Source organism: Mauremys reevesii, linkage group 13 (assembly GCF_016161935.1).
Source record: "Mauremys reevesii isolate NIE-2019 linkage group 13, ASM1616193v1, whole genome shotgun sequence".
Lineage (NCBI taxonomy): Eukaryota > Metazoa > Chordata > Testudines > Geoemydidae > Mauremys > Mauremys reevesii.
Window position 1 is genome coordinate 10977189 of NC_052635.1, and position 27420 is coordinate 11004608.

The 27420-nt window shown below is 43.3% G+C and overlaps 1 protein-coding gene across 1 annotated transcript; it reads right to left on the reverse strand.

Moving 5' to 3' along the window:
* Positions 1-20296: 20296 nt before the first annotated feature.
* On the reverse strand, positions 20297-21229 carry LOC120381014 (olfactory receptor 13G1-like). Its single transcript, XM_039499021.1, has one exon. It carries the CDS (start codon positions 21227-21229, stop codon positions 20297-20299), a length of 933 nt encoding a protein of 310 aa, XP_039354955.1.
* Between the last annotated feature and the right edge of the window lie 6191 nt (positions 21230-27420).

The following is a 27420-nucleotide window of genomic DNA, read 5'->3' on the forward strand; positions in this document are numbered from 1 at the left end:
TATTACTTCTGCCCCATACCAAGGTTGTACATGCATTCAAAAATATCTATTTATCTAAAATGGTCATTATATTTCATTCAAAATATTTTTACATAAAAATTGCTTTTTTGAAATGAAATTTCTGTGGGAAATTTTTATTAAATGTTTCAGGTTTTCATCAAAAACCGCAAAACCCATAACTGGAACAAAAATCTGTTCTCAGATTCTTTCTTTCTTTCTTTCTTTCTTTCTAACTCAAGATGAAATATTTTGAGGAAAGAAAAAATTGCTTGTTTCCATCAAAAAATTTACTAGGAAATAAGATATTTCCTGACCAGGTCGGTCGGCCTATCTATCTATCTATCTATCTATCACACATTTCAAATGTCCTTCGGAAGTATGCTATGGAGATACCTGCTCTATGTTTGATTTAACATTACTTCTGTGAGTCCATATTACTGTATACATGCATACGGTGTAGGATTTATGTCTGTCTAACATTTCTAAAAGTGATCTTTGTATCCTGTTCTCTAACTAATACATCTCCTATGATAGCATCATTATAAGAGCCTTGTAATATAAGTAACTATGGATCATAGTTTGCCATCAGTCTGAAAGTATAATTCTCTACTGAAGTTGAATACTACTTAAAGTCAAATAGTCTCATATTTATATAGAAAAATAAAAAGAAACCAAGAGTCATAGGAGAAGGAAGTGTGCAAAATTACTCACGATAGAACTCTTCAGAAATCAGATGAGTGACCGAAATAAACTTGCTACCAACTTTATTGCCAGAATCCTGTTTGTCAGTGAAGTGGAGGGTGCTAGAATTTTTACATACATTTAAATACACCTGTACCTTGATATAATGCTGTCCTTGGGAGCCAAAAAATCTTACCGTGTTATAGGTGAAACCGTGTTATATCAAACTTGCTTTGATCTACCAGAGTGCGCAGTCCCACCTCCCCGGAGCGCTGCTTTACCGCATTATATCCAAATTCGTGTTATATCAGGTCACATTATATCAGGGTAGAGACATACATTTATTATAGAAATTGGTTAAAATAAGAAAAATGTTTTAAATACTTGGTTTTCAATAGTTCATCATAATTAATTTGATGAGATTTTATCTTAGGGGTTGGTAATGGTTTTTCCTGCTCTGAACAGCAATCTCCTGTGTGTGGTTATTATTGCTCTTTGATGATACCCAGGGGAGTGCTGCTCTTAGGAGCATTGACGTTTTTGTGAGCCGTACTCCAAAAGTTTCTAATTGTGGAACCAAGAATGCTGCATGGGCCGGATTTCTTTCTTTCTTGCTCTTGTTTTTCTTATTAGAAAGGAACATCAGTATATTTGGCTTTCTTTTGCAGGCAAGTCAGCCAGCTGCTCAGTGCCAATAATATTGTTGCTTCTTTTTTTCTGGTGGTCCAAACTTTGCTAGTTTAAAAGGTTGAAAATCAAAGTAATTCTACTGATGTTAATTGGGTATTCCAGATTTACAATGGCAAAAATGAGAACAGATTTTTGCCAGATAGATGTCAACATATTTATAACAAAAGGAGATTATCTATCTATCTATCTATCTATCTATCTATCTATCTATCTATCTATCTATCTATCTATCTATCTATCTATCTATGTACTGATTATACCAAAGACTTTCCAATAAACATACAATGAATAGACAAGAGGTTTTCAAATGATCTTGTTCTCCTTGAAGTTAATTTTGAAATTCCCATTAATTACACTGTCTGCTTCATGGGGACCAACAGTTGGTGGTGATTTAGGGCCGAAGTCTTTGCCCAATCACATGGTTGCACGTCCAGTTGATTCATGGCGTAAATAATACAATCAATTTCAATCAGTGAGAACAAAGATAACATTGTTTGAAACTTTCCTCCAGCATATGAATGATCAGTGTCGTGTTTTATACAAGTCTAGGTGATAATGGCTAGGTCTACATTGGGTGGGGGAGTCGACCTAAGATACGCGACTTCAGCTACGCCCAACCCCATGAATACCTGAAAGAAACTGGGACAAAGGACAGTAACTACGGGTGCAGTGGGGGAGTGATTGCTGGACTCAGACTAGAAGGAGACCAGTCTGTAAAAGGAAGCTTACTAGAACACCTTTGAGGCTGAGGTTTTGTCTGTATTCAGTTTTCTTACTGTATTAGGCATAGACTTGTGTGTTCTATTTTATTTTACTTAGTAACTCACTTTGTTCTGTCTGTTACTACTTGGAACCACCTAAATCCTACTTTCTGTATTTAATAAAATCATTTTTTACTTATTATTTAACCCAGAGTATCTATTAATATCTGGGGCGGGGAGCAAACAGCTGTGCATATCTCTCTATCAGTGTTATAGAGGGTGAATTATTTATGACTTCACCCTGTATAAGCTTTATACAGGATAAAACAGATTTATTTGGGGTTTGGACCTCATTGAGAGTTGGACATCTGAGTGTTAGAGACAGGAACACATCTTAAGTTGCTTTCAGTTAAGCCTGCAGTTTGTGGGATGGGGTTCAGACCTGGGTCTGTGTTTGTGGCTGGCAAATGTGTCTGGCACAACCAGGCAGGGTTCTGGTATCCCAAACTGGCAAGGAAGGCAGGGGCAGAAGTAGCCTTGCACATAAATTGGCAGCCCCAAGGGGGTTTCTGTGATCCAACCCATCACAGTCTCCCTGGTTGTTAACTATAACTTTTTTTCCTTGCAATTATCCTAGCTATTATCTTTGGAAAATCATGGGAGACAGGAGAGATTCCAGAAGACCGGAAAAGGGCAAATACAGTGCCCATCTAGAAAAAGGGAAATAAAAACAACCTAGGAAACTACAGACCAGTTAGTTTAACTTCTGTGCCAGGGAAGATAATGGAGCAAGTAATTAAGGAAATCATCTGCATGTTCTTTTTTATTGTGTCTAGTTTTACTGAAGTTTTCATCCTTTCAGTAATGGCTTACAATCAATATTCTGCCATATGTGATCCATTGCACTACATGGGGACTATGAACAAACAATTCTGAAGTCAGTTAGTGGTCAGTGCATGGATAATGGGTGTCTTGTATGCACAGTTAAACACTATTCCCATACTAACATTAAACTTCTGAATCAGCCATTTCAGCTGTCAGCTCCCTTCTCTATTGGTCTTGTCCTGAAATGATAAGAAGCATGGTGCTTCTTACAACCTTTGTAATATTTGGAATGAGATCTTTCTTTCTCACCCTGGTCTCCTACATTCGCATCATCCCCACTATACTGAGGATATGCCCCATGGATGACAGACATAAAGCCTTTCTCCATCTGCACCGCCCACCTTATCATGGTCAGCTTATTCTACATATCAGGCTTTTTACGGTACGTGAATCCAAATTTAGGGTCTCTGTTATGTCTGCACAAACTCTTCTCCATCCAGTACAGCATCTTAACACCTATGTTGAACCCCATCATCTATAGCCTGAAAAACAAAGAAGCGAGAACAGCTCCGAGGAATGCATTATGGAAATGGAAGTTACTGAGTTAATGTTAATGTTAATGTTTGTTTGGTTGGTTGGTTGGTTTGTTGGTTGGTTGGCTGTTCTGGGGTTAGTTTTTCTGGCGGGGGGTTGTCCTTTTTTATTGAGGTTCTAGTGAAGAGAACATTTTGCCAATATCCATTTTCTGAAATGATAACCCGTGTTTATTATGGAGATGATATTTATGTTTTCATCATTTAGGTTAAGTTAAACATTGCCCTTAAAGTAGAGATTAAAGAGAAGATTTTCAGATTTGCAAAAGAGCAATCTCTGCTCGAAATTCTCCACTGTCAGCCCTCTCCTAGAGTCAGGCACCTAACGGGTTTTGCTGCTGCTGTATTTCAGGTCGTTCCGTCTCAAATGTGAATGTCCATTAGTTAAAACGTTAGAATTTATTTTGAATGGGAGCAGTTCTAAATTCAGGGTGTTGGTTTTGAGATCATTACAATATATTTGTTGGGTTTTTTTACTCTTCATTTCCTGTTATATACTGTCAACTTTCACGCAAAAGTAACATAGAGTTTTGTTTTGTTTTGTTTGTCTGAGAACTTTATTAATTTACTTAAATTTAAGTGTCTCCAAAAATCCTATACCCAGCCTTGGGGCCCTAATATTGAATTGAAATTTAAATGCATGTAATACAAATGGAGCCAGACAGCAGCAAATTGAGCCCACACATCTCAAAATTGAAATCAAAATAGCTTCTAGCCAACCAATATACTACCCCCACCTGAGAACAGTAAAGGCCACTGGGTTCAGGATGTTTTGGGCTTCCTCTTGAATAAGAATGATACAGTTTGGAATGACTTAAATCACAGTCAGTAAAGACCGATGCTAAGCCCCAGCTCATGGACTCAACAGATTTACATCAGAATTTCAGCTCCCAATTAAAAAGAAAAAAGTCAGGGTTTATTTTATGACAGAAAGGTTGAAACCATGAGCCCAGAGTGACCAATGCAGTGACATCTGCCTGAGTCTGCAGAGAGCCTGAAACAATTGCTTAGAGAGAGGCAACTGCCCAGTGTATAACTCATGCTTTCCTGAATGTGTAAAAAACTCGAGTGACTAGATCTGAGAGGATAGGATAGCTCTTTGCATCTCAGTGTGGCAGTTGACTCCAAGCCCTATTTGGGCGGACTCTGCCAACCACACCCCAGTTTGGATGGAGCAAGAGGGAAGAGTGCACTGGGCCTGCTCCAGTTCCCTAGGTCAGAAACACCTCAGCTGCTGGGATAAATACTGGGGGTTTCTTACTGTCACTCCTGCCTCTCTAGAGGAGAGAAGAGACCCTGAGGAAAAAAGTATGTCTCACACCCCCGTCCCTGCCTATCAGAAAGCAGACATGCCAAACACGCAATAAAACACAGAAATTGGGGTTCTTTTTGGCTTAATTGGCTTGTGAGTTGCTTGTTAGCTAGTTTTTGGCTTGTAGCTTGTTGCTTGTTGCAGCTTGTTGCTTCTTTTTTTTTTCATCGGCTCTTGGCAAGCAGGGGCAAGGGGGGCAGAGAGTTGGGGTGCACAGCGGGACCACCACAGTCCCAGACTGCACACCGGGGGGATCTGGTCAATTAGAGTGTTGGGAATCTTGTTGGCTTGTTTGGGCCTTGTTTTGAAATGGGATTAGCTTGATTTTTGGCTTATTGTGAAAGTCGGGTGCTTATTTACCACATGAAAGTTGGCAACTGTGTCAGAAAGGAGAGTCACTCTAACTGAGGAATGGGGCTACAGCTTGGGATGGGGTTAGGAGGGCAGAGGATCCATGTTATGGTGTGTTTATGGCCTCAGATTGCCTTAATCTAGCCCTGGACAGCTCCCTCTTTGAACTGTGTGTATGGTGACCAGATGTCCTGATTTTATAGGGACAGTCCTGATATTAGGGACTGTGACCAGGGTCCCAGGGGGGGGCCATGCTGAGATTGCTCAATTAGGGCAAACTGCAAAGAATGGGGTAGACAAACCCCAAGATTGGTGGTTATTCTAGTATTTAGATTCCCCAAGCCAGCAACAAAACAGCTTCTCTATAATAGCTTACTGGTTACCCAGAAACTAAAACCACAGTTCCCTTGAAACAATCCAGCCTTGGGCTCCCACCCAGAGAGCCAAGTCAAATATGATGAGGATTACTGAAAATCTTGTTCATCATGTAAAAAAGTTCTACCAATCCCAAAAGATCAGACGCATTACTCCCCGGGTCAATGAATATTTCCGATCTTACCCAAACACACGTTAACAGCCAATTCTTATTAACTAAACTAAGATTTATTAAAAAAGAAAAGAGAGAGAGTATTGGTTAACAGATCATTACACATACAGATATGAATTAAGTTATTAAGTCAGATTCATAGCAGAGATGGCGAGCTTCAGAGCTGCAAAAAGTTCTTTCAGAATTCGTTTCATGGGTTATAGTCCAATGTCCAATATCAGGATGATCCAGACTGGAGCTGGCAACCTCAGTCCGGTGACAATCTTCCCCGATGAAGATTAAACAGATCTGAGATACAGGAACAGGGCTCAGGAGTTCCTTTTATAGTCCGCTGGCAGCCTCTTGACAGTAAGTGAATAATAGGTGAAGCACTGTGTACATACTTCAAAGAGAAATAAAGTCAATGATATTACTACATTTACAAGTCATCTAAATGTTAACATCTCTTTTTGATCTCTGAATTAACAGAATACAGCAACAGACAGGACCCATTTGATTACATTGCCAACTTCTAACAAGATACATGTAAACACACACACCCCACAATCATTATCTATTAACATGTCTCTAAAGGTTGAATCTGGGTCGGTTAGCCTCTTAGTGTGTAACCCTTTCTGGCCCTGTGTCACAAGGACTTTGTCTTGTATAAGCACCTATTACACCCTACACCTGTCCCGATTTCTCACACTTGCTATCTGGTCACCCTAACTGCATATTCCTGTGATATTATAATGGTTTTCCTGCTGTTGACTGGAATTATTATTATTGTTGTTGTTGTTGTTATTATTATCAGGCTAATCTAGGTCACTCTCAAAGTTCTGCCATTTTTCATAATGGCTACTGGCACAGTTCACAGCATCTGCAAAGGTTTCCCCCCCTCTATAGTCTAGCAAGGGCACCCACACCACGCTTCCAGCTCCCCAGCCATCACTTCTCTTGAGTGGAAATATGTGATCTCCCTTCTGACCAGGGTTTTTCCCAGGCTGCATAGTTCTTTGACTATACTGTGATTTTCACCGATGTAAGCAGAGTCAGGCTGAGCTCTACCTTGACTTCTGGTGGTGAATTATGGTGAGTGTGGAAAAGAATTTCAGGGGCTGATCTTGTTTGCATAAGCACACCCACCCCGCCTAGCACGCGCCCATGGCAGCCTGAAATGGTCAGTTGGACAGCTGTGGGATCCCCAATTTCTCTGTTATTGGGGCAGGAGGAATAAAGTGTTGTTACCCTGATTATGTGAATGAAGGACTATGAACCTGTTTTATGCCAGAGGATCTCACCATCACCTAAGTAGCACTTGCTAGACAAGGGACATGGGTTCCAAAAACCAGTGAATTGAGAGAGGTTGGGGACTGGTGTGTGTCTTATGGTATGGGCACCTTTTGAGGGCCTGGAACATCAATTGCACCTCCTCCTCTCTCTGCTGTTGAAGAGCAGAGCTAATTTTGATTCTATTAGGAGTCCATCTAGACGCTGCTGAGCTGAATTCACTTTGAGTTAATGGTGCACCAGCACTGGGGCTCCCCTACTATGAGCTGAAATCACTTAAAGAGCTGAGTGCTGTGTTAACTAGTGGGGGGGGCACTGAAGATCTATCGCTAAGTGGCTGGCAGAGTGGAGCAGTTTGCAGCACTGTTGGAGCAGCCCGTGGAACAGTGAGCGGAGCAAAGTGGTCTGTAGGACGGTTGCAGCAGCCCATGTAAGAGTGAGTGGAGTGGAGCAGTTTGCGGGGACGGCTGAAGCGGCTCACGGGTCGGCTGGAGGAGCGGCGCAGCTGGTGGAGTGGAGCCAGTTGTGGTAAAGGCTGCAGTAGAGCTCCACGGAGAGGCGGGGCAGTTGGCCCCAGACCACGTAAGGTGTCCCTTAACACCCTGTGTGCCCCCCCATTTCCACCCAGGCTGGGGGGGGGTAAAACTCTGCAGATGAACTTTTGAACTCTGGGGTGGCACTGACCAGGGACAGAGACTTTTGGGTTGTTGGACTTTGGGGTGATTGGACTTAAGAACCTGAGGGGAAAAGGATATTGCCAAACTTACTTGGTGGATTTTTGCTCATGGTTTCTGTTATGAATCCTGTTTGTGGTGTTTCCCCAACATAAGGCCGCATTGTTTCCCTCCTTTATTAAAAGGATTTTGCTACACTCGGACTCTGTGCTTGCGAGAGGGGAAGTGTTGCCTCCTAGAGGTGCCCGGGGGGGGTGGTATGTAATTGTCCCAGATCACTGGGTGGGGGCTCAAGCCGGTTTTGTATTGTGTAATTGAAACGGAACCCCTGGATACTGAACCCGGCCCTTGTTGCTGCCAACTCAGAGGGGCAGAAGGGTTACACCAGCAAGACAGACTGCCTAACCAGGCCAGCCTGCTTTCTCTTCAGAAACTAATAGCCATGTACTTGTCACAGTTAAATTATTGCACAGCTCTTTCTATGCTAATGCATTTGTTCGTAGATAAAAGCATTACAGAGAAAACATGAAAACAATAAAAGAATCTGCACTTGTGCTTACTATGAATCACCCCAACTCCAGCATGGGCTCGAGCAGGTGATTAGTCCTTCTGACCCCACAAAGGGGGTCTCTTACATGGTCACAAATTCACAACAGCCTCAGTTCAGAAGTAGCACACATGTAAAAAGTTTAGTCCATCCTTTATAGAGTTTGGGGGTCTTTGATTTGGAGTTTCCAGGCGCACGTATTCCATAGACACTGTGTTTTTCTTGCAGGGCTTAACTACAAAAGGCCTCCCAAGTACCCCCTAGGGAACCCACTTCACAAGCATTGTCCCAAACAGACTTTTGAAGTTACATTTCCCCAGTTTTCACATTGGTCACGTCTGCTAGAAAAGTTTCATACACTCCTACAATAATGCTGTGACGGTACCTCCCATAAGGATTTATGGAAATATGTCTATGAATGTATATATGTAACATAAATAGAATCTGTTTTATGCTACATATGCCATGTAACATATCTCTGCAAAGGTTATGATCTATTGAATCTATAAATCCTATTTGTATGCATGTATCATTTTTGTATTCAAAGTTATGAATATTGGCTGCATACTTGTTTGATTCTAAGTAGGCTGTAGTGAAGCAGTTGGTCAGCTTCCTGATAAAGGACTATTCTCAGTAAGTGCCCAGTCAAGAAACACTTAAGCCAACAATGAACTTAGAGACACCAGTTCACATCTGGGCTTTCCCAGGAATGTGGCTTGGCAGGTAAGGAACTCAGTCATGCATGGGCATGTGACCTGCCCAGGTGACTCCAAAACTCCATCTTGACTTTGGACCTGGACTTTGCATAGGAGAGAGGACAGGGCCTTCACCCACAAAAGAAAGTCTATTTAAGCCCATGGGTGACCCCTCCATTTGGTCTTCAGCTGGCTAAAGAGAAAGCACCTCCACCCTAAAGATACCTGAAAGAAACTGGAACAAAGGACAGTAACTGCAAGGGGTGTGAGTGATTGCTGGACCCAGACTAGAAGGAGATTAGTCTGTAAAAGGGACCATACTGGAACTGGTGAGAATTTTATTTGTATTCAGTTGGATTAGACATAGACTGGCGTGTTTTATTTTATTTTACTTGGTAATTCAGTTAGTTCTGTCTGTTACTACTTGGAACCACTTAAATCCTACTTTCTCTATTTAATAAAATCACTTTTTACTTAGTAATTAACCCACAGTATATATTAATACCTGGGGGGGGGGAGCAAACAGCTGTGCATATCTCTCTGTCAGTGTTATAGAGGGCGAACAATTTATGAGTTTACCCTGCATAAGCTTTATACAGGGTAAAACGTATTTATTTGGGTTTAGAGCCCACTGGGAGAAAGGCATCTGAATGTTAAAGATAAGAACACTTCTGTAAGCTGCTTCATCAAGCCTACAGCTGGGTTGGGGTTTGCAGCAGGCTAGCGGGTCTGGCTCAGACCAGGCAGGGTGCTGGAGTCCCAGGCTGGCAGGGCAGGAAAGCAGGAGCAGAAGTAGTCTTGGCACATCAGTTGGCAGTTCCCAAGGGGGTTTCTGTGATCCAACCTGTCACAAATGCATACACAATTGCATTTGTAATACAATGGACCCCAAAGAAATTAAATGTAGTTCAATAAAGTCTAACTTAATTCAATAAGGTTATGACCCAAAAACTCTTTGCCAATTGACAAGAAGATTATAGGAATGTTCTTATTCTGTTATGCATATTCCGATTCACCAAAGAACATAAGTGATTCCTTATATAAAAGCTGGGATCACACTTGTCATTAATATTACTGTGAAATGTACATACAGACAGTATGTAATGAGTTATGTAAATATCATGAAAACACGTTCTTTGAGTCTGTACCACTGTCTGACTCACCAGCAGAAGTGAAGAAAACAGGTTTTTGGTCAGGTAAAAGATGTGTATTGACATCTCTTGCTGACGGATGTAAATTAAGCATTGTAAGCTTACACAATGGATGCCTGTTTACATATGAAGTTATCAAAGAGATGTGAAGTCAGCAAGGAAGAAGTATCACAGGGGGAAAACAAGGCATGGGCGGTTACACTGTCTCTGAGTACAATGAACTTTGGGGTTCCCCAACCTGGATGCCTGCTCTGTCCACTAGACCTGACTCCTCCTCTAGCTACTAAGCCAGAGCCTACATCCCAGTGCATAAGAATGTTTTTCACAGTGGGTTGATGAGACGGGTGTTTTCATTTGTATGTGTCCGAAAGCTATAAGAAAGGGTGAAAACTTTTCATTAGTATACGGCACCCAGCTGTGTATGAGTCTTTTTAATCTGTTGTCATCTTTTCAGTTTTGCAATGATATTTTACTAACACGTTACTGGAGTCCGGGTCTGGGGGATCCCCTCCCGGCTCTGCCACTGGCGGATGAATCATTTTACCCTCTCTCTACCTCACATTCCCTGTATCTAAATTTGAGGACAGTGATATTTACTTAGTTTCTTCAGGCATTTGAGGTCTATTGATGAAAAGTGCTGTCTCGAAAGTGAGGTTGATGAAGAGTATCCCCAATTTGCACATGACAGAATAAAGTCATATTAACCCCCCTCCTCCTTTAAGTTAAGATTAGTCTCTAGAAAATGTGTTATGATTTTCTTTTACATGTAAACATTTGTTTCCAGTCTTCTTACTCACTATCACTTGAATCTTGAATGTTTGATGATAAACTTATTCTGCTGTCCCTTGTTGAAGGCAATGTCTTGTGATGAATGCGTGTGTTTCTGTATGAGTTTGTGTGTCCTGGCTACCTCTGGCTGGAGGACATGAGCCCTGATGGTGTGTGTGCATGTGAGAGAGAAAAAGAGAGAACAAGAGGGTGAGCTTTGTCCGTCTGCTAGACTGAGTGAGGTCTGCTCCGTCTCCATGTTAGTGCGTATGTGTTGCTTTTTTCCGCTGCTGGAGGGAAGGGGACCTGATCGTTGTGCATGTTTTCATCACTTCCACGGCTTGAAGGAACCATTGTGATCATCTAATCTGACCTTGTGTATAGCAGCACAGGTGAGACAATGCCCACTAACCACCCCCAATAATTCCTAGAGAAGATCTTTTAGAAAAATATCCAATCTTGACTGAAAAAATTGCCAGTGATGGAGAATCCACCACAACCCATGGTAAACTGTTACAATGATTAATTACTCTCATAGTTATGTACACCTGATTTCCAGTCTGAATTTGTCTAGCTTTAAATTCCAGTCATTGTACAGATGTGGTCACCTAACCTCAAAAATATATTCTAACACTAGAAAAGGTTCAGAAAAGGGCAACTAAAATGATTAGGGGTTTAGAGAGTGTCCCATATGAGGAAAGATTAAAGAGGCTAGGACTCTTCAGTTTGGAAAAGAGAAGACTAAGGGGGGACATGATAGAGGTATATAAAATCATGAGTGATGCTGAGAAAGTGGATAAGGAAAAGTTATTTACTTATTCCCATAATACAAGAACTAGGGGTCACCAAATGAAATTAATAGGCAGCAGGTTTAAAACAAATAAAAGGAAGTTCTTCTTCACGCAGCGCACAGTCAACTTGTGGAACTCCTTACCTGAGGAGGTTGTGAAGGCTAGGACTATAACAATGTTTAAAAGGGGACTGGATAAATTCATGGTGGCTAAGTCCATAAATGGCTATTAGCCAGGATGGGTAAGAATGGTGTCCCTAGCCTCTGTTCGTCAGAGGATGGAGATGGATGGCAGGAGAGAGAGCACTTGATCATTGCCTGTTAGGTTCACTCCCTCAGGGGCACTTGGCATTGGCCACTGTCGGTAGACAGATACTGGGCTAGATGGACCTTTGGTCTGACCCGGTACGGCCATTCTTATGTTCTTATGTTCTTATGATCATGTTAGACCTTTCTCTGCTAGATTGAAAAGCCCACTATTAAATATTTGTTCCCCATGTAGATACCTATAGACTATGATCAAGTCACCACTAAACTTTCTCTTTCTTAAGCTAAATAGATTAACTTCTGGAGTCTATCACATGTTTTCTAATCCTTTAATTCATTCTCATAGCTCTTCTTTGAACCCTCTCCAATTTATCAACATCCTTCTTGAGTTGTGTCCATCAGAACTGAACACAGGATTCCAGTAGCAGATGCACCAGTGCCTACTTGGGATTCCCATATATGCATCCAAGGATCACATTAGACCTTTTCGGCCACAGCATCACCCTGAGAGCTCATGTTCATCTGATTCTCCACCAATCTTTCTCAGAGTCACTAATTCCTAGGATATTGTCCCCCATTGTGTAAGTATGACCTACGTTTATGTGCCTAGATGTACACATTTACATTTAGCCATATTAATTTTGTGTGTGTCTCTCTGTGTGTGTGTGTGTGTGTGTGTAAAACACATGTCTGTGTGTGATTTCTGCTTCCAGGAGAAAAAAAAAGGAACCCTGTTCAGTGTGTATATGTGTTTGTGTATGTATATGTGTGTTCCTCCTTCAGGAAAGAGTAAGGCTGCCTGTGTGTGTTTGTTGTTGCTACCCGCTTCTGAAGAGAATGAGACCTGCTTCTTTTGTGTGTATGTATGTGTGCATACATCCCTGCTACCCCATTCTGGAAGGAGTGAAACTTCCTGTGTGTATACGTGTGCACACGTGCATGCATGCCCTCCCCTTATGGAAGGAAGGAATCCTTGTGGGTGTGTTTTTGCTGTCCCCTTATGGAAGGAATGACACCTCATTAATGTGTCGGGGGAGGGGGAGCTGAGGGGGTGCAAGCTGTTGTTGATGCATTGAGACAGCTCAGATTTGGCCCAATACTGGGCTGGCAGGTCATGTGGCATATCAGAATTAAGCAGAAATACCCGAGCTCTGAGGATGCCAGACCTGGGCCAGCAAGGGCTCGCTGAGTATATCTACACTGCAATTAAAAATCTACAGCTGACCTGTGACAGCTGACTTGGGCTCACGAGGCTAAGGCTGTGGGGGAGTTTAATTGGAGTGTAGACGTCCGAGCTAGTGCTGACGCCCAGGCTCCAGGACCTTATGTGGTGAGAGGGTCCCAGAGCTTGGGCTGCAGCCCAAACCAGAACATCTATACTGGAACTGAACAGCTCCACAAAGCCCGACTTGGCTTCACGGGACAGTCGCGGGTGTCTAATTGCAGTGTAGACATACCCTACTAAGACTGTGTGCAGTCCCAGGACTGGAACACCAGGGGGAGCTGCAGGTCACACCAGTGATGCATTGAGAGACCTGTGTGTGTGATGGGGGGAATATGACTAGCATAGGGTCAGGATCCAGGGGAACTATCAGCATTGTGTGTTTGGGGCAAGACAGCCAGGACAGAGGGGGTGGTAACTCATGACTGTGGTGTATTGGCGGAGTGGGGAAGTAGTTTGGGGCAAGGAATAGTAGTGGTGTGGGTCAGGACCAGGGCCGCCCAGAGGATTCGGAGGGTCTGGGGCAAAGCAATTTTGGGGTCCCCATCCATAAAAAAAGTTGCAATACTATAGAATACTATATTCTCGTGGGGGCCTCTGTGGGGACCGAGGCAAATTGCCCCACTTGCCCTCCCTCACCCCACCCCTGGGCAGCCCTGAGAAGAATAAACTTTTAAAAACCTTTCGCATCTTGACACAAACCCAGTTTTGAGAAAACTTCTTGTCTAGGCACTTTTACAAGGTATCACTGCTTCTCAGCATCAGCTAGTGCTAAAAGGCACTAAGGATCATTAAAAGGATTGGACAAATATTTTCCATCAAAACTTTTTTTGGATTGAAAACTAGGGGTTTTAAAAAAGCAGAAAAAAATCATGAACAACATCTGCTTTCCTTTAAAATTTGTTGTGTTTTTTTAATTGAAAAGCTGAAATTTTAGTCTGCCAAAACGTGAACATGATTTGGGATTTCAGAAGTGTGTGGCCAGATATTTGCTGCTTGCTGTGTTTGTTTAAAGAATCAATAAAAAAAATTCTGCTTAAAAAAAATCCATAACTTTTGAACCACCTCAGTTTGTGACCAAACATCTGAGCTCATCCAGTCAAAGATTTTTCCAGGTTTCTGATACTCGGCTGACTTCCTTGACTCATATCTGTCTTCATAACTTTGGGTTCATTTAGCTTAGCCTTAGAACATAAGAATGGCCATACTGGGTCAGATCAAAGGTCCATCCAGCCCAGTATCCTGTCTACCAACAGTGGCCAATGCCAAGTGCCCCAGAGGGAGTCAACCTAACAGGTAATGATCAAGTGATCTCTCTCCTGCCATCCATCTCCATCCTCTGACAAACAGAGGCTAAGGACACCATTCCTTACCCATCCTGGCTAATAGCCATTAATGGACTTAACCTCCACGAATGTATCTGTTTCCTAGAGACTGGCTCCACGGGGTCCCTCGCAAACTGGAGATGGTTACTGTGGGTTTGTCTTTAATAGCTTATCTACATACTCCACGAACTGTGCATTTGAGCTTGTTCCAGAATCTGGGATGAGCCTATGTTGCGAAAAATGAAATGCTTAAGCACATGCCTGAAATGTCCCAAAGGAAGAGGACAAGACATATGGTTGTTAAAGGCCTAGTACAACCTTCGTGCCCTTTGGTACCTGAAATACATGATGTCAGAACAAGGAGACAGGGATACACTGCGGTACCAGAAGAACAAGATAGAAAGCTGATTGGTTAAATGTAGCTTCAGATGGCCTACATAGTACCTTGTACTTGCAAACAGCTTGGGTATAAGAAGATGGTTTTAGGGGTATAACTTTGAGAACACAGCCTCTGCGGAAGGTGAATGTAACAACGCTGCACAAGATGGCTTCCCAGAGACTGGTATCATATTGAACCTTTGTCCTGTACTATATGATTATTAGTTTATAGCAAGGGTGTCGGAGACTTCCCAAAAGTGGGAGGATTCAAGGACTCCCCAGCTCCACTCCCACTACTCCTCTTCCCCGCAAGGCCCCACACCCGGCGAAGCCTGAAGCCAGAGCAGGGCCGGGGATTCTGCCCCCCCCCAACTTGGGGGGGGCTAAAGCATCCCCCTGCCCATGTCCCTGGCCTCTGGGCCCCCCACTGAGGGCAGGTGGAGGGTCTGCACCATCTCCCCACCACTGCCCTCGCAGCTCTTATCGTGGCAGGGTTACGGCTCCGAGGCCCCTACTCAGCCGGAGAGAGCTGAGTCAGGGACAGAGCCATGTGGGCAGCTGTGGGGAGCTCGCGCAGAGTCACAGACCCTCCACGTTCCCCGGGATGGGCGGGGAGCCCGGGGGGTGATGACACCGGCAGGGGGACTGTTTTCGGCCTCACCCCATCCTGGGCTGGACGGGGGATCCCCACGGCTCCCACAATTGCCTGGGCTCCCTGGTCAGGCTCCACCAGCTGCTGGCCTGGCCGGTGGGTGGGGCCTTGGGGGGAAAAGGAGGGGATGGGGTCTCTGGCCCTCCTACCCCATTGCAGCGCCACTGGTTTATAGCAATCAGCCTCGCGTGGTGCTGAGTTGGTCTCTTGAATCTATTTTGTACTGAACCAAAGTGTGATCAAGCAACTGACCGCACAATTTATTCCCAGGCACTGGCAGAGTTGGAGGGAGGGGGACAGGGGGCAGGGCTGGGACTGCAGGGTGTCTGTGGGTCGGGATTGAGGTGCAGCAGCAGCAGAGCTGTGTGTTGTGTGTGCTAGCCCAGAAATGGGATAGAAGGCGGGGGCTGCAATCAGCATTAATGGGCATCAACAGAGCTTATGGGGACATGGAGGAGCCCAGGGCTGGGATAGCAGGAAGCTGCAGATCGGGATTGAGGGGCACTGGCAGAGCTGTGGGGTGGGGACAGTGCAGGGCTGTGACAACCAGGGGACTATAGGATCAGGATTGACGTGTGTGTGCATGTAGGCCCAGAGATGGAATAGCATTGTGGGTAGGGGCTGTGGGTCAGGACTGAGGGGCACTGGCAGAGCTGTGGGGTGGGGACAGTGCAGGGCTGTGACAACCAGGGGACTATAGGATCAGGACTGAGGTGTGTGCTTTGAGTGGACAGCCATCTGCATGCCCCTAGGTGCCTATGGGATTTTTTTTGCAAAAACATAAGTGCTGAGAGAGTTTGGGGCCCATAAATTTTCAGCAGAAGCTGAGTTCTTTCTTTCTTTCTTTCTTTCTTTCTTTCTTTCTTTCTTACCAGTGACGCTTTATTCTGGGATTTAGGCACCCAAAGTGTCAGTTAGGTGCCTAACTCTCTTTGTGAATACACCTTAAGGTTATTTTATATCCATCCAGTCATATAAAGGCACGTCACCATGAGTCTAAGGCAGGGGTGGGCAAACTTTTTGGGGCGAGGGCCACATCTGGGTGAGGAAATTGTATGCAGGGCCGGGGCAGGGGGGGTGGAGTGCGGGATGTGGAGGAGGGGGAGAGGACAGGCAGAGGGGGGAAGGGGGGTGCAGAGGGGAGGGGGGGGGGGGGGGGGGGGGGAGGGGAGCAGAGTGCAGGATGGGGCTCAGGGCAGGGGTTGGGGGTGGGGGGGGTGGGGCAGGCAGGGCAGGGAGCAGGGGCAGGTGGTTTGGAGGTCACAGGAGGCTCAGGCAGGAGGGCAGGGGAGGAGGGGGCAGGAGGGGGGGTGAGGGCAGGAGGGGGGTAGGGGGGGGGGGGAGGGGGGCAGGGCAGGAGGGTTTTGGCAGGCGCTGCCGTGGCAGTGCAGTGTGGCAGGGGCAGGGCAGCAGGCTGCCCAGGGCAGGCTCCTGCATGCCCCCCCTGTCCCTGCCCATGCCCCAGGAAGGCTGCGGGGCCCTGGGGCATGGAGGGCTCTGTTGTGGAGCTCTCCTTTGCCTCCCGGCTGGCCTGGGGCTGGCCCAGTCTGCGCCCGCCGCACCCCGGCCCACCCACGGCCGGCCCTGAAGCCCTGAAGGCCGCGCCGGGCCCGCCGCGGCTTCCCTTCACGTGCAGTGCTACAGTGGTGCAGCTTCACCCTTCTCCTGTCAATGTAGGTAATCCATCTCCCCAAGAGGTGGTGGCTTATGTTGATGGGAGAAGCTCTCCCATCCACACAGTGCTGTCTACATCGGCAGTTATCTTCGTATAACTGTGTTGCTCACGGTTGTGGATTTTTTATAGGTCTGTACTGTAGACATGGCCTAAATATAACTTACTCCAATTTTAAAGCCCCTTTCCACTGCTAGAGTGGTGTATATTTCTGTCAGTGTCAATGAGAATTAGTCTCAATAGATCCATTTAGCAGAGTGGTAGATCCATAGGTTCACACATTATAATGCTAGAAAGAACCATTACAAGGCCAGAGGCCTTCCCTGAATTAACTTTTGTTTGAATTGCAGAAGATCTTTTAGAAGAAATCATCCAATTAGGATTTTAAAATTGTCCATTAGGTAGGATCCAGGGTAAATTGACATAAAATAGTGCATTAGATCCATGTTGGTGTAAATTGGCATAGCTCCATAGACAGGTCCTGTTGGTCAGAGGCATGCATGGTAAGATTTTCAAGGATTGTCATGCAAAGAAGCCCAGAGAGTCAAGAAATGGGTGGAAATGTTCACAGCTAAAATCACCTCAATGATGGGTGAATATTGAATGCCAAACCTTCTGGAATATCAAGTATCTGAGGGGTGACTGCATGGGATCAGAGGGTGATGGGTGGACTGGAAGGAGAGAGCTTTACCATTCTGGTTGCCCACTACACCAAATGCTGAGATCCTAGATCCACTATGACATCGTTACATCTTCTGTGTCTTGATTCTGAAAGGTGTTCTGACAAAACTGGCCAGACAGAGGGAATCAACTGACATCACCCACACACCCTCCACTGGTTCACCTACATCCCAAATAACACTGGGAATACAAGCTGTGGGTTCCTGCTGTCACTTCCTCCCACAACTCTCATTTTCCTTCCCTGCTTTGTGTTGTTTTCCTCCAATGCCTTTTCCACTCACTTAACTCAGAACAATTCATCCAGTTCTGGAAGAACAATTCATCCAGTTATTTGGGAACCAGAAACTCAGTTCCACCCCAGCTCATCACTCAAGTTACTTTATCATGCATGTAATTGCTCTGTGCCCATGGTAGCCAAGACCAGATGCAGGGGTTTAGGTACAGGAAGATATCGCAAATCCTATTCATGCCACACACTACAAAGTTTATATACATTTTTGCCAGCTATTAATGTATATACTTCTTGAATCTACTTCAATGACACATCCTAGGGATCATGTAAGGACCAATAGCTTTTGTCTACAGCTTATCTACAATTCAATGTTATCTATTCAGGGTATTCCCACTGACATCAACTTGCTCAAAAACAATGTTTCCTGGACTATAACCATCTCTCCCCCGTAAAAGGAAAATTTCCATATAAAACACTCTATATAGCTAGAAGGAAAGGAATCATGGTAATTGTTGACATGATATCTTTACTTAATACTTTATTTATTAAAAAATACCAGAGATTTTTTTGGATGTTTCTTTTTCATGCACTTTAATAAAAGGTCAAAAAGTTATTAAATGATGGAGATTCTAAGATATGTCAGCAGCAATAACTGGACATGAAACCCCTGCCTTCAGTAAACGATGTATTGTGAACATATGAATATAAGAACAGCCATACTGGGTCAGATCATAGGTCCATCAAACCTAATATCCTGTCCTCTGACAGTGGCCAATATCAGGTGCCCCAAAGGGAATGAACAGACAGGTAATCATCAAGTGATCCATGCTCTGTCACCCAATCCCAGCTTCTGGCAAACATAGGCTTGGGACAACATTCCTGCCCATCCTGGCTAATAGCCATTGATGGACCTATCCCAGTTTTATTAATCTCTCCTCATACAGAAGCCATTCTATACCCCTAATCATTTTTGTTGCCCTTTTCTGAACCTTTTCCAATTTGAATATATCTTTTTTGAGATGGGGAGACCACATCTGCATGCAGTATTTAAGGTGTGGGAATACCATTTATACAGAGGCAATATGATATTTTCTGTCTTATTATCTGTCCCTTTCTTGATGATTCTCAATATTCTGTTCACTTTTTTGACTGCCACTGCACATTGAGTGGATGTTTTCAGAGAACAATACACTCAGTTCTGCTAACAGAGAACAACGGTTACATTTATATGTAGTTGGGATTGAGAAATTCCCTTATCAACAAAAGAGACCTTTTGAAAACCCAACATTTCTCATGCTGAAAGTGTATTTTTACAGCTATGTAAAAATGTACCTTAATAAAAATAGTTCTATTATAATCTCTGACCCAATCGCATGACACATGACAATGACAGCTCCAGATCTTAACAGATATATTTTTGAAATGTTTGTGGTTTTAATGTCTTAAAATAAATTAGAAAACAGAGAAAAATGGTATTTTTATCATAATTACTAATTTAGAATGAAATATAGTATTCCGACTCAATGAGACTGCATGCAACATATTTTTATACACAATGGGCAAACTTGTATAGCTATTTAAACACCTAATAAGATTTTCAGAAGCATCTGGGCAACTAACACCCAATGAAACCATTGAGTTTTATGTTTTATGAAAATCACACTCGATACCTAAATACTTGAAAATTCTCATACCAATGAGCCGTGGCCCAGCTAGTGTGATTCAACACAGCTCTGCTGATGTTAATGTGGCCCAAAGGCCATCTAGAGTATATCAGGCATTGCCCCACTGCAGTCAATGCAACTCTTTCCCAGCGGATGTAAATCATTCTCATTCCACTGAAGTGAATAGATGATTGTATAAGTGTATGTCTATTGGAGTCCATAGTTATGCAACAGGTTTCAGGGGGGTAGCCATATTAGTCTGTATCAGCAAAAACAACAAGGACTCCTTGTGGCACCTTAAAGACTAACACATTTATTTGGACTTAAGTTTTCATGGGCTAAAACCCACTTATTCAGATGCATGGAGTGAAAAATAGTGTAAGCAGTATATATATATACAGCACATGAATATATATATATATTCCCTTTCTTGATGAACTGTTGCATAACTAACAGTGTATATATATATATATATATATATATATATATATACACACACACTGTATATATATATATACACTGTTAGTTATGCAACAGTTTACACTGTCTGTGGACCTGTCCTAGAAGGGACAAGACATGTGAGAATCACATTCACTCTTGTAAAAATTACTATTTCATGGCAAAAGGAAAGATTTTCCTGAAGGCCATTTTGATGTTCCTATTGCGCAGACTGTAGATCAGAGGGTTCAGGATGGGAGTCACTAAAGTATACATTATGGCCACCAACTTGTCCTTATCCAGTGAATAACTGGAGGTTGGCCGGATGTAGGTGTAGATGATGGAGGAATAGAACAAGGTGACCACAAGCAAGTGGGAAGAACAGGTGGAGAAGGCTTTCTGCTTTCCTTTGGAGCTCCGGATTTTCAGGATGGTGATGATGATAAAGCTATAGGACACGGTGGTCAGCAGGAAATTTCCCATGGCCAGGAAGATGTCTGCCAAGAACATCATAACTTGGTTGAGGTAGATGGAGCTGCAGGACAGTGCCAACACTGGTGGGATCTCACAGAAGAAATGCTGGATGAGGTTGGGCCCGCAAAAATCCAAGCGCAGCATGCGCAATGTGTTCACCACTGAATTGACAACACCCACAGCCCAGACCCCGATGGCTAAACTGATGCAAATTCTCTTGGTCATGAGGTTGACATAGCGCAAGGGGTGGCAGATGGCTACATATCTGTCATATGACATGACAGTGAGGAGCATAAGCTCTGTTCCCCCTGAAAAAGTGAACGCAAAGACCTGGGCCATGCAGCCATCAAAGGAGATGGTTTCCTTTTCCTGCATCAGGTTTTTCATCATCTTGGGCAGAACTGAAGAACTGCACATAATGTCGAGGGTGGCCAAATTGGCAATGAAGAAGTACATGGGGGTGTGGAGAGGTGGGTGTAGGAGAATAGCCACAATGATCAGGGAATTCCCCATGATGACAGCTGTATAAAGGCAGAGGAATAGCCCAAGGAACAGCCCCTGATGATGAGGATGGTCAAAGAGCCCCTGCATGATGAACTCGGTCACCCTGGTATGATTATTGGGTTCCATTGTTTGAGAGCTCCTTCTGTGGGAACAAAGATTAAAGTTTCTATCTGGTATTTCTTCAGAAACTACAGCATTTTGGCAATTGAAGAATCTAGACAGACCAACAGTGAAATGGAGAGAGGGAGAGATCTTGTGATATTCTACACATTTCATATAACACATTAACATACTGAGCTATGTTAAATATGTTAGCACAATAATCTGAGTTACTGAATCTCCATTCTCCCTGCATTTGAGTAGAGAAGGGGAAAAATAACATTCTTGATTTTCTCAGACAGAGGTGCATTCAGTCATTTGGACTGTTTAAATAAACTTCTGGAGAGAGGATTTCGCAATATAATCTCAAAATTAATCAAACGCCAGTAATCTTATGAATAACCAAGATTCCAGTTTTTAAACTAATTTCACAAAATAGATCAATTGCAATATAGGAGACCTTCAGTGTATATATACCAGAAAAAATAACATAATAATATATAGGAAGTAATATGTAGATATATTTAGGTAGAATCAAGATGCAGACTAGAAGAACTTGCATTCCCTTTAACTGGCCCTAGATGCCATAATTGCATTGCAGTCAGTGGGGCTGAATCTCCATTCACAGGAGTCACACTGGTATAGAACTTGTGTAAATGAGAGGGGAATTGTGCCCTCAAAAATTCTTTTTGAAGATCAGCTATATGGCAATATATACATGTTGCATCATTCCTAGGAATAGCATTCACATGATATGACAAGTACTCCTTACTGCATTACAGTTAAGTCTCCCTTTACTGTCTTCAGACTTCTCTAATCTTATTACTAAACTACTGCTTCTCAAGATTTTCCTCTCACTCCTGCTGCAGAAAATCAGTAGTATCTACACTGAAGTCAATGGAGTTATTGACTTATAAAAATGATGAAAATGAGAAGAGAGTTACAGCCAACAAATCTAACTAATCATGAGGTTATATTGAAAAGTTTATTCGTATTTCATAACAGAGACTTTTTTTAAAAAAAATTTCCACTCTTTGCATCGTATTTTAAATTTGATTGCAGACAATAGGTTGTGAATCTTCAACCTCTCTTATCAATGTTACCACATTAGATCTCCATTGACTTTACTCTCAACTACAATAAAATTCAAAGGCACTTCACAGATTTATGTGAATTTTCATCAGATTCACATTGATCAGAACAAGATCAGACTATGGTCCAAGATTCATAAACAATGTTGTGGAAATGTGTATCACTGCAAAGCACACTTAGTCAAATTAAAAAACTTTAAATACACTACAGAAATTAAATTTAGCTTGATTTTCAAAAGTGTATAAAGGAATTATCAGTCAACTCTCAATAAATTTCACTAGGTATTGGTGCCACACACAATCAGGAACTTTGACATACCAGCCACAAAAAGTCAGAAAGATTCATTTAGAACAGGGGTAGGCAACCTATGGCACGCGTGCCGAAGGCTGCACTCGAGCTGATTTTCAGTGGCACTCACACGGCCCGGGTCCTGGCCACTGGTCCAGGGGACTCTGCATTTTAATTTAATTTTAAATGAAGCTTCTTAAACATTTTAAAAACCTTATTTACTTTACATACAACAATAGTTTAGTTATATATTATAGAGTTATAGAAAGAGACCTTCTAAAAATGTTAAAATGTATTACCGGCACACGAAACTTTAAATTAGAGTGAATAAATGAAGACTCGGCACACCACTTCTGAAAGGTTGCCGAGCCCTGATTTAGAAGCATTTATTGTGAAAAAGCAAGCAAGCAAAATGAATATTCTCACCTCTCTTTCAATCCTCAAATACAGTCAACCATACTGTAATTTAAATGCAGACTCCAAGTGAGTTATGACTTCTTGAAGACTACCGTTTGTTATATCTAGTAACCTTCTGTAGGGAGATCTTTCATCCCTCGTGAATGTGGACAAGAGCTAACTCTCAAACAAGGCCCCATAGGAGAAGGTAAATGGGAGTCACCTGAATCAATATAAAAAAAAATCTTCTACATTAAGTTGAGAAAAATCCTCTTGAGGTCCAAATGTACATTCTTCTGAATTTTCCAGGAGAAAACATAATTTCCAGCAATGTATTCCCTTCTGAAAATAGTGCTACCAATAGAGAGAGATTCTATATTAATCAGTGAGTGGAGAAAATCTCAGAATGAATTCCTGGCCCATTGATGGGTGTCAATAGGAATGTTGACCTTGGTTTGAATGGGGCCTGGATTTCACCCTCAGACTTCTACTATCAGTGATCCTTTATCCACATTGAATCATCTGAGCTGACTCTCCCTGGTAGAATGCCTCCATTGTCTTCACCAATACTATTTATCTTACTTCTCTATTTGTCCTGTGAAGTCAGTGAGACACATCTCAAGCTGCCATGAATCAGCACAGCTTCATCACAGTCAATTAAACATTTCCAGAGCTAGTGTAAATCAAATTCATTGTATCAAAGTCAATGGACCAGGTTTCCAATTTGTATGAATCAGCACAACTCCTTCAAAGGCGAGGGGTAAACCAGCAGAGCTGCACTGATTTTGCTGTTTAACTGCAGGTGACTGAATGGAGCTACACAGTTGTCATGGCATGCAAAATCTGAAGGTAGCGCTGTTGTTGGGAAGTTAATGAAAGCCAGATTTGATTTCTAGAATAATACTAGGTAGGAATGAAAACCCAGGTTGAGTTTCAGATCAGAGAAAGATTTTTCAGGGGTAGGAATTACAAAGGAAAAGTCTTTTAGCTCGCATAGACCTCTGTACAGCCCAGCCCTCAAGTGCATACTTGACTATGAGCATATGAGTCATCTTGTTGATTTCACTGGATCAATTGAACTTAGAAGAAAAGCAGAAAAACTCTTGAATCGGGGCCATTGATATGATCCAACATTAGCGTGTTATCAGACTTATGGAAACTTCTTGTCTCAATTAAGCAAAATGGAGCTTTGGAAGAAAATGGCATTGCCTTTCTTCAACTTTTTTTTGAAACCCAAATCTATGACTGTCCCTGGGTCATACTGGCTATTTGGCTAATTGATTGCACCTGGTAGTTGTAGGAGAAAGAGAAAGCCTGACCTTTGGGCCTTGTGGAAGATCTGAGGCCTGAACCAGAGGCTGTGAACCAAAGTTAGGCCATGTATTAAAATAGATATTAACAAGTTCACTCTATGACTTTGGCAAAAGTATTGCTAGTGTTGCTAAAACACAGACACTCCTATGAAGCAACAAATACTGGATAAGTGTAAGAACACAGTACAAAAGACATCTTGGTCTAACATCAGATAAGAGGATTTGACAGAAGTGATGAATAGGGATGTTGTGCTGGAGACACCTGGAGCATGATACAAGTGGAGGTCATGAAACACATAAGATGGTATGAAAGTTGTTTGTCTCAGTCTATAAATATTGGGGTGCCTCACTTTAATCCTTTGTGTGACCTTGAGGAAAGCAAAAAGTTCTGCTGCTGACTGCGCTGCTTTTTGCCACTGGGCACTCATGTGTTAGTGTACCTGTATCCACAGAGCCAGGGCTCTAGGACTGTGTCTTGAGCCTTTGTTACCGAACCGTGCTGGTGGTTGTTCTTTCTGGGTAGTACTATCGAGGTCTGCTGAACCAACTATCTGTGCAGGGCTGGGACAGCATATGGAGAGAGCACACACGCACCTAACTGACAACAGCAGTTGTCATAGTTCATTGATTGCAAAAGGTAGTATATCATCTCTAATGAGGGCTACAAGAATTTGGGGTTCCCTTCAGAGTTATTTTGAATAAGTAGGGATGCATTTTCTTTATAATTCCTTTACAAAGAATCCATGCTTCACTTATACATTGCTATAGAGTCAGAGGCACAGGACTGCAATTATGGTTCTAATCACTGATTAGAACCATAATAAATGGATAATACATAATAAATGGATTAATAAATGGATTAATACATTCCATGTCTTGAGTGGCCACTGTGATCTTCTAGTCTGAGTTATTACATAGCATAGGCCAGAAAATGTCCCAAAATTATTCCTAGAGCAGATCTTTTAGGGAAAATATATATATATATCAAATCTTGAGTTAAGAAATCTCAGTGATGGAGAATACACCACAACCCTTGGTAAATTCTTCGAGTGGTTAATTACTCCAATTGCTAAAAAATTTAACCTTATTTGCAGTCAGAATTTGTCCAGCTTCAACTTCCAGCCACTGGATCATGTCATGCCATTCTCTGCCGGACTGAACAGCCCATTATTAAATATTTTTTCCCCAAGTAGGTACTTACAGATGGGTGATCATGTCAGTCATCCCTTATCCCTCTTTTTGTTAAGCTACAAAGTTTGAGCTCCTGTGCTTAATTTGTACCAGGGCTTGCCAGGGCTGTGCCCCCGCACCTCTAGGCTTGGCTGTTCATAGCCCTGGGACCTCTGCATGTGCTGCATCATTTATGAATGTATAAAAATTGTTTGAGCCCCACCACCTAATTGCTAATTGCTTTCAAATTACAAATTAAGCACCGGTCAGGGGAATTGTCAGTGTTGTGTGTTTGGGGCAGGACAGCCAGAACCAAGGGGGTTGTAACTCACGATTATGGTGTATTGGTGGAGCTGGGAAGTAGTTTTCAGACAGGTATAGTAGGGGTATTATAGTGCAGGCCTGAGGTACATCCGCAGAGCTGTGAAGGGAAACCAGGGCTGTGATAGCAGGGGGCTGTGGGTCAGGACTGAGGGGCAAAGTCAGAGCTGTGGGAGGTGGGGGCAGGGCTGGGACAGCAAATGCTGTGTGTCAGGATAGCAGTGCATCAGCGGAGCTGTGTATGTGAGAGCCCAGAGATGAACTAACAGGTGGCTGCAGGTTAGGATTAACAGGCATTGGCAGAGGTGAGGGCTAGGAGATGCCCAGGACTGGGATACAGTTAGGGCTAGGGTTAGGGATCAGGGGTCTGTGGGTTGGCTTTAAGGTGAATCAGCAGAGCTGTGTGTATGAGAGAGGGAACAATGCCAGAAACAGAACAGCAGGGGGCTGCGGGCCAGGACTAGTGAACATTGGCAGAGCTTGCAGTGTGTGGAGATGGGGGAGTCCAGAACCGGGATAGCAGGGGGCTGTGGGTCAAGACTAAAGGGCACTAACAAAGCTGGGGGGGGAAGAGAGAGTGTGAGCGAGTGAGCCCAGAGATGGAATAGCATTGCGGGTAGGGGCTGTGGGCTAGGACTGAGGGGCACTGGCAGCACTGGGTGTCATGGGCAGAACAGCAAAGCCTGTCACAATCTAGGTACTTTGGCTGATCTTTGTCATTGAGGCCTAGACACCTGGAATTGCCTTTCACTCACTGTACCTGGGCCCTGCTGCCTCAGCTAACCCAGTGGGAATCTCTGGTTTGTTTACATGTCAGTTTTACTGCTATCCATCCCCACCCCCCATATACACACACTACATCCCCTAGCTAGGTGAGGCTCTGGCGGAATTTATGAATGAAGGGATCACCCTTCATAGGAGCTGGTCAAACTGGCTTGATCCCTTTCACTTTACACATCAGGGGGCTCCTTGCCATAGGAACAAGCCTTCCCCTTCCTTTGTCTAATATTAATCAGTGGCTCTGACTTTCCTTTCTAATCAGCCCCAAGGGGACTGCTGCGGCAACCTGCATTTCCCAACAGTGTTTCCATTCTAATGGCCTCCATGGGACCCATTGAAATGACGAGTAACTTTGTTTCTGCTGCTGGCCCTTAATTCCTTGAGAGGTTTGTCAGATCTCCAGGCCTTGCCCAGGTCTCAGCTGGGCATAACATTTCTCAGAGAGCTGATTAAGACACGAGGAGTTATAATGACCTCAGTGTCCTCCTGCAAATCCATATAGACCCACAGGTGCTGCATGGCTAGTTGGGGAGATTTCATTTTAGTAGCTGTGTTGCTAACAGGGATGATTTTAATGAGCACATAACAAAGCAAGGATTTTTTTATTTAATTATTATTTTTATCCTAAACAAAAGTCAATGAAATTAACTTGTTTCAAATGACACTGCCCAGGATTCCTTCATGCTGGGGATCTGTCAGTGCAGATCTGCTATCAGACCTATAGAAACAGCTGCATCCTTAAGGTCAAGCACTTTACACCCTATGGACAGTTTGTTCATTGCCACTTGTCTGGTCAGCAACCAGGGACTGAGATAGCTCTTGTTACAGCCTATCCCCCCTTGCCATTGCTGCCTTTAG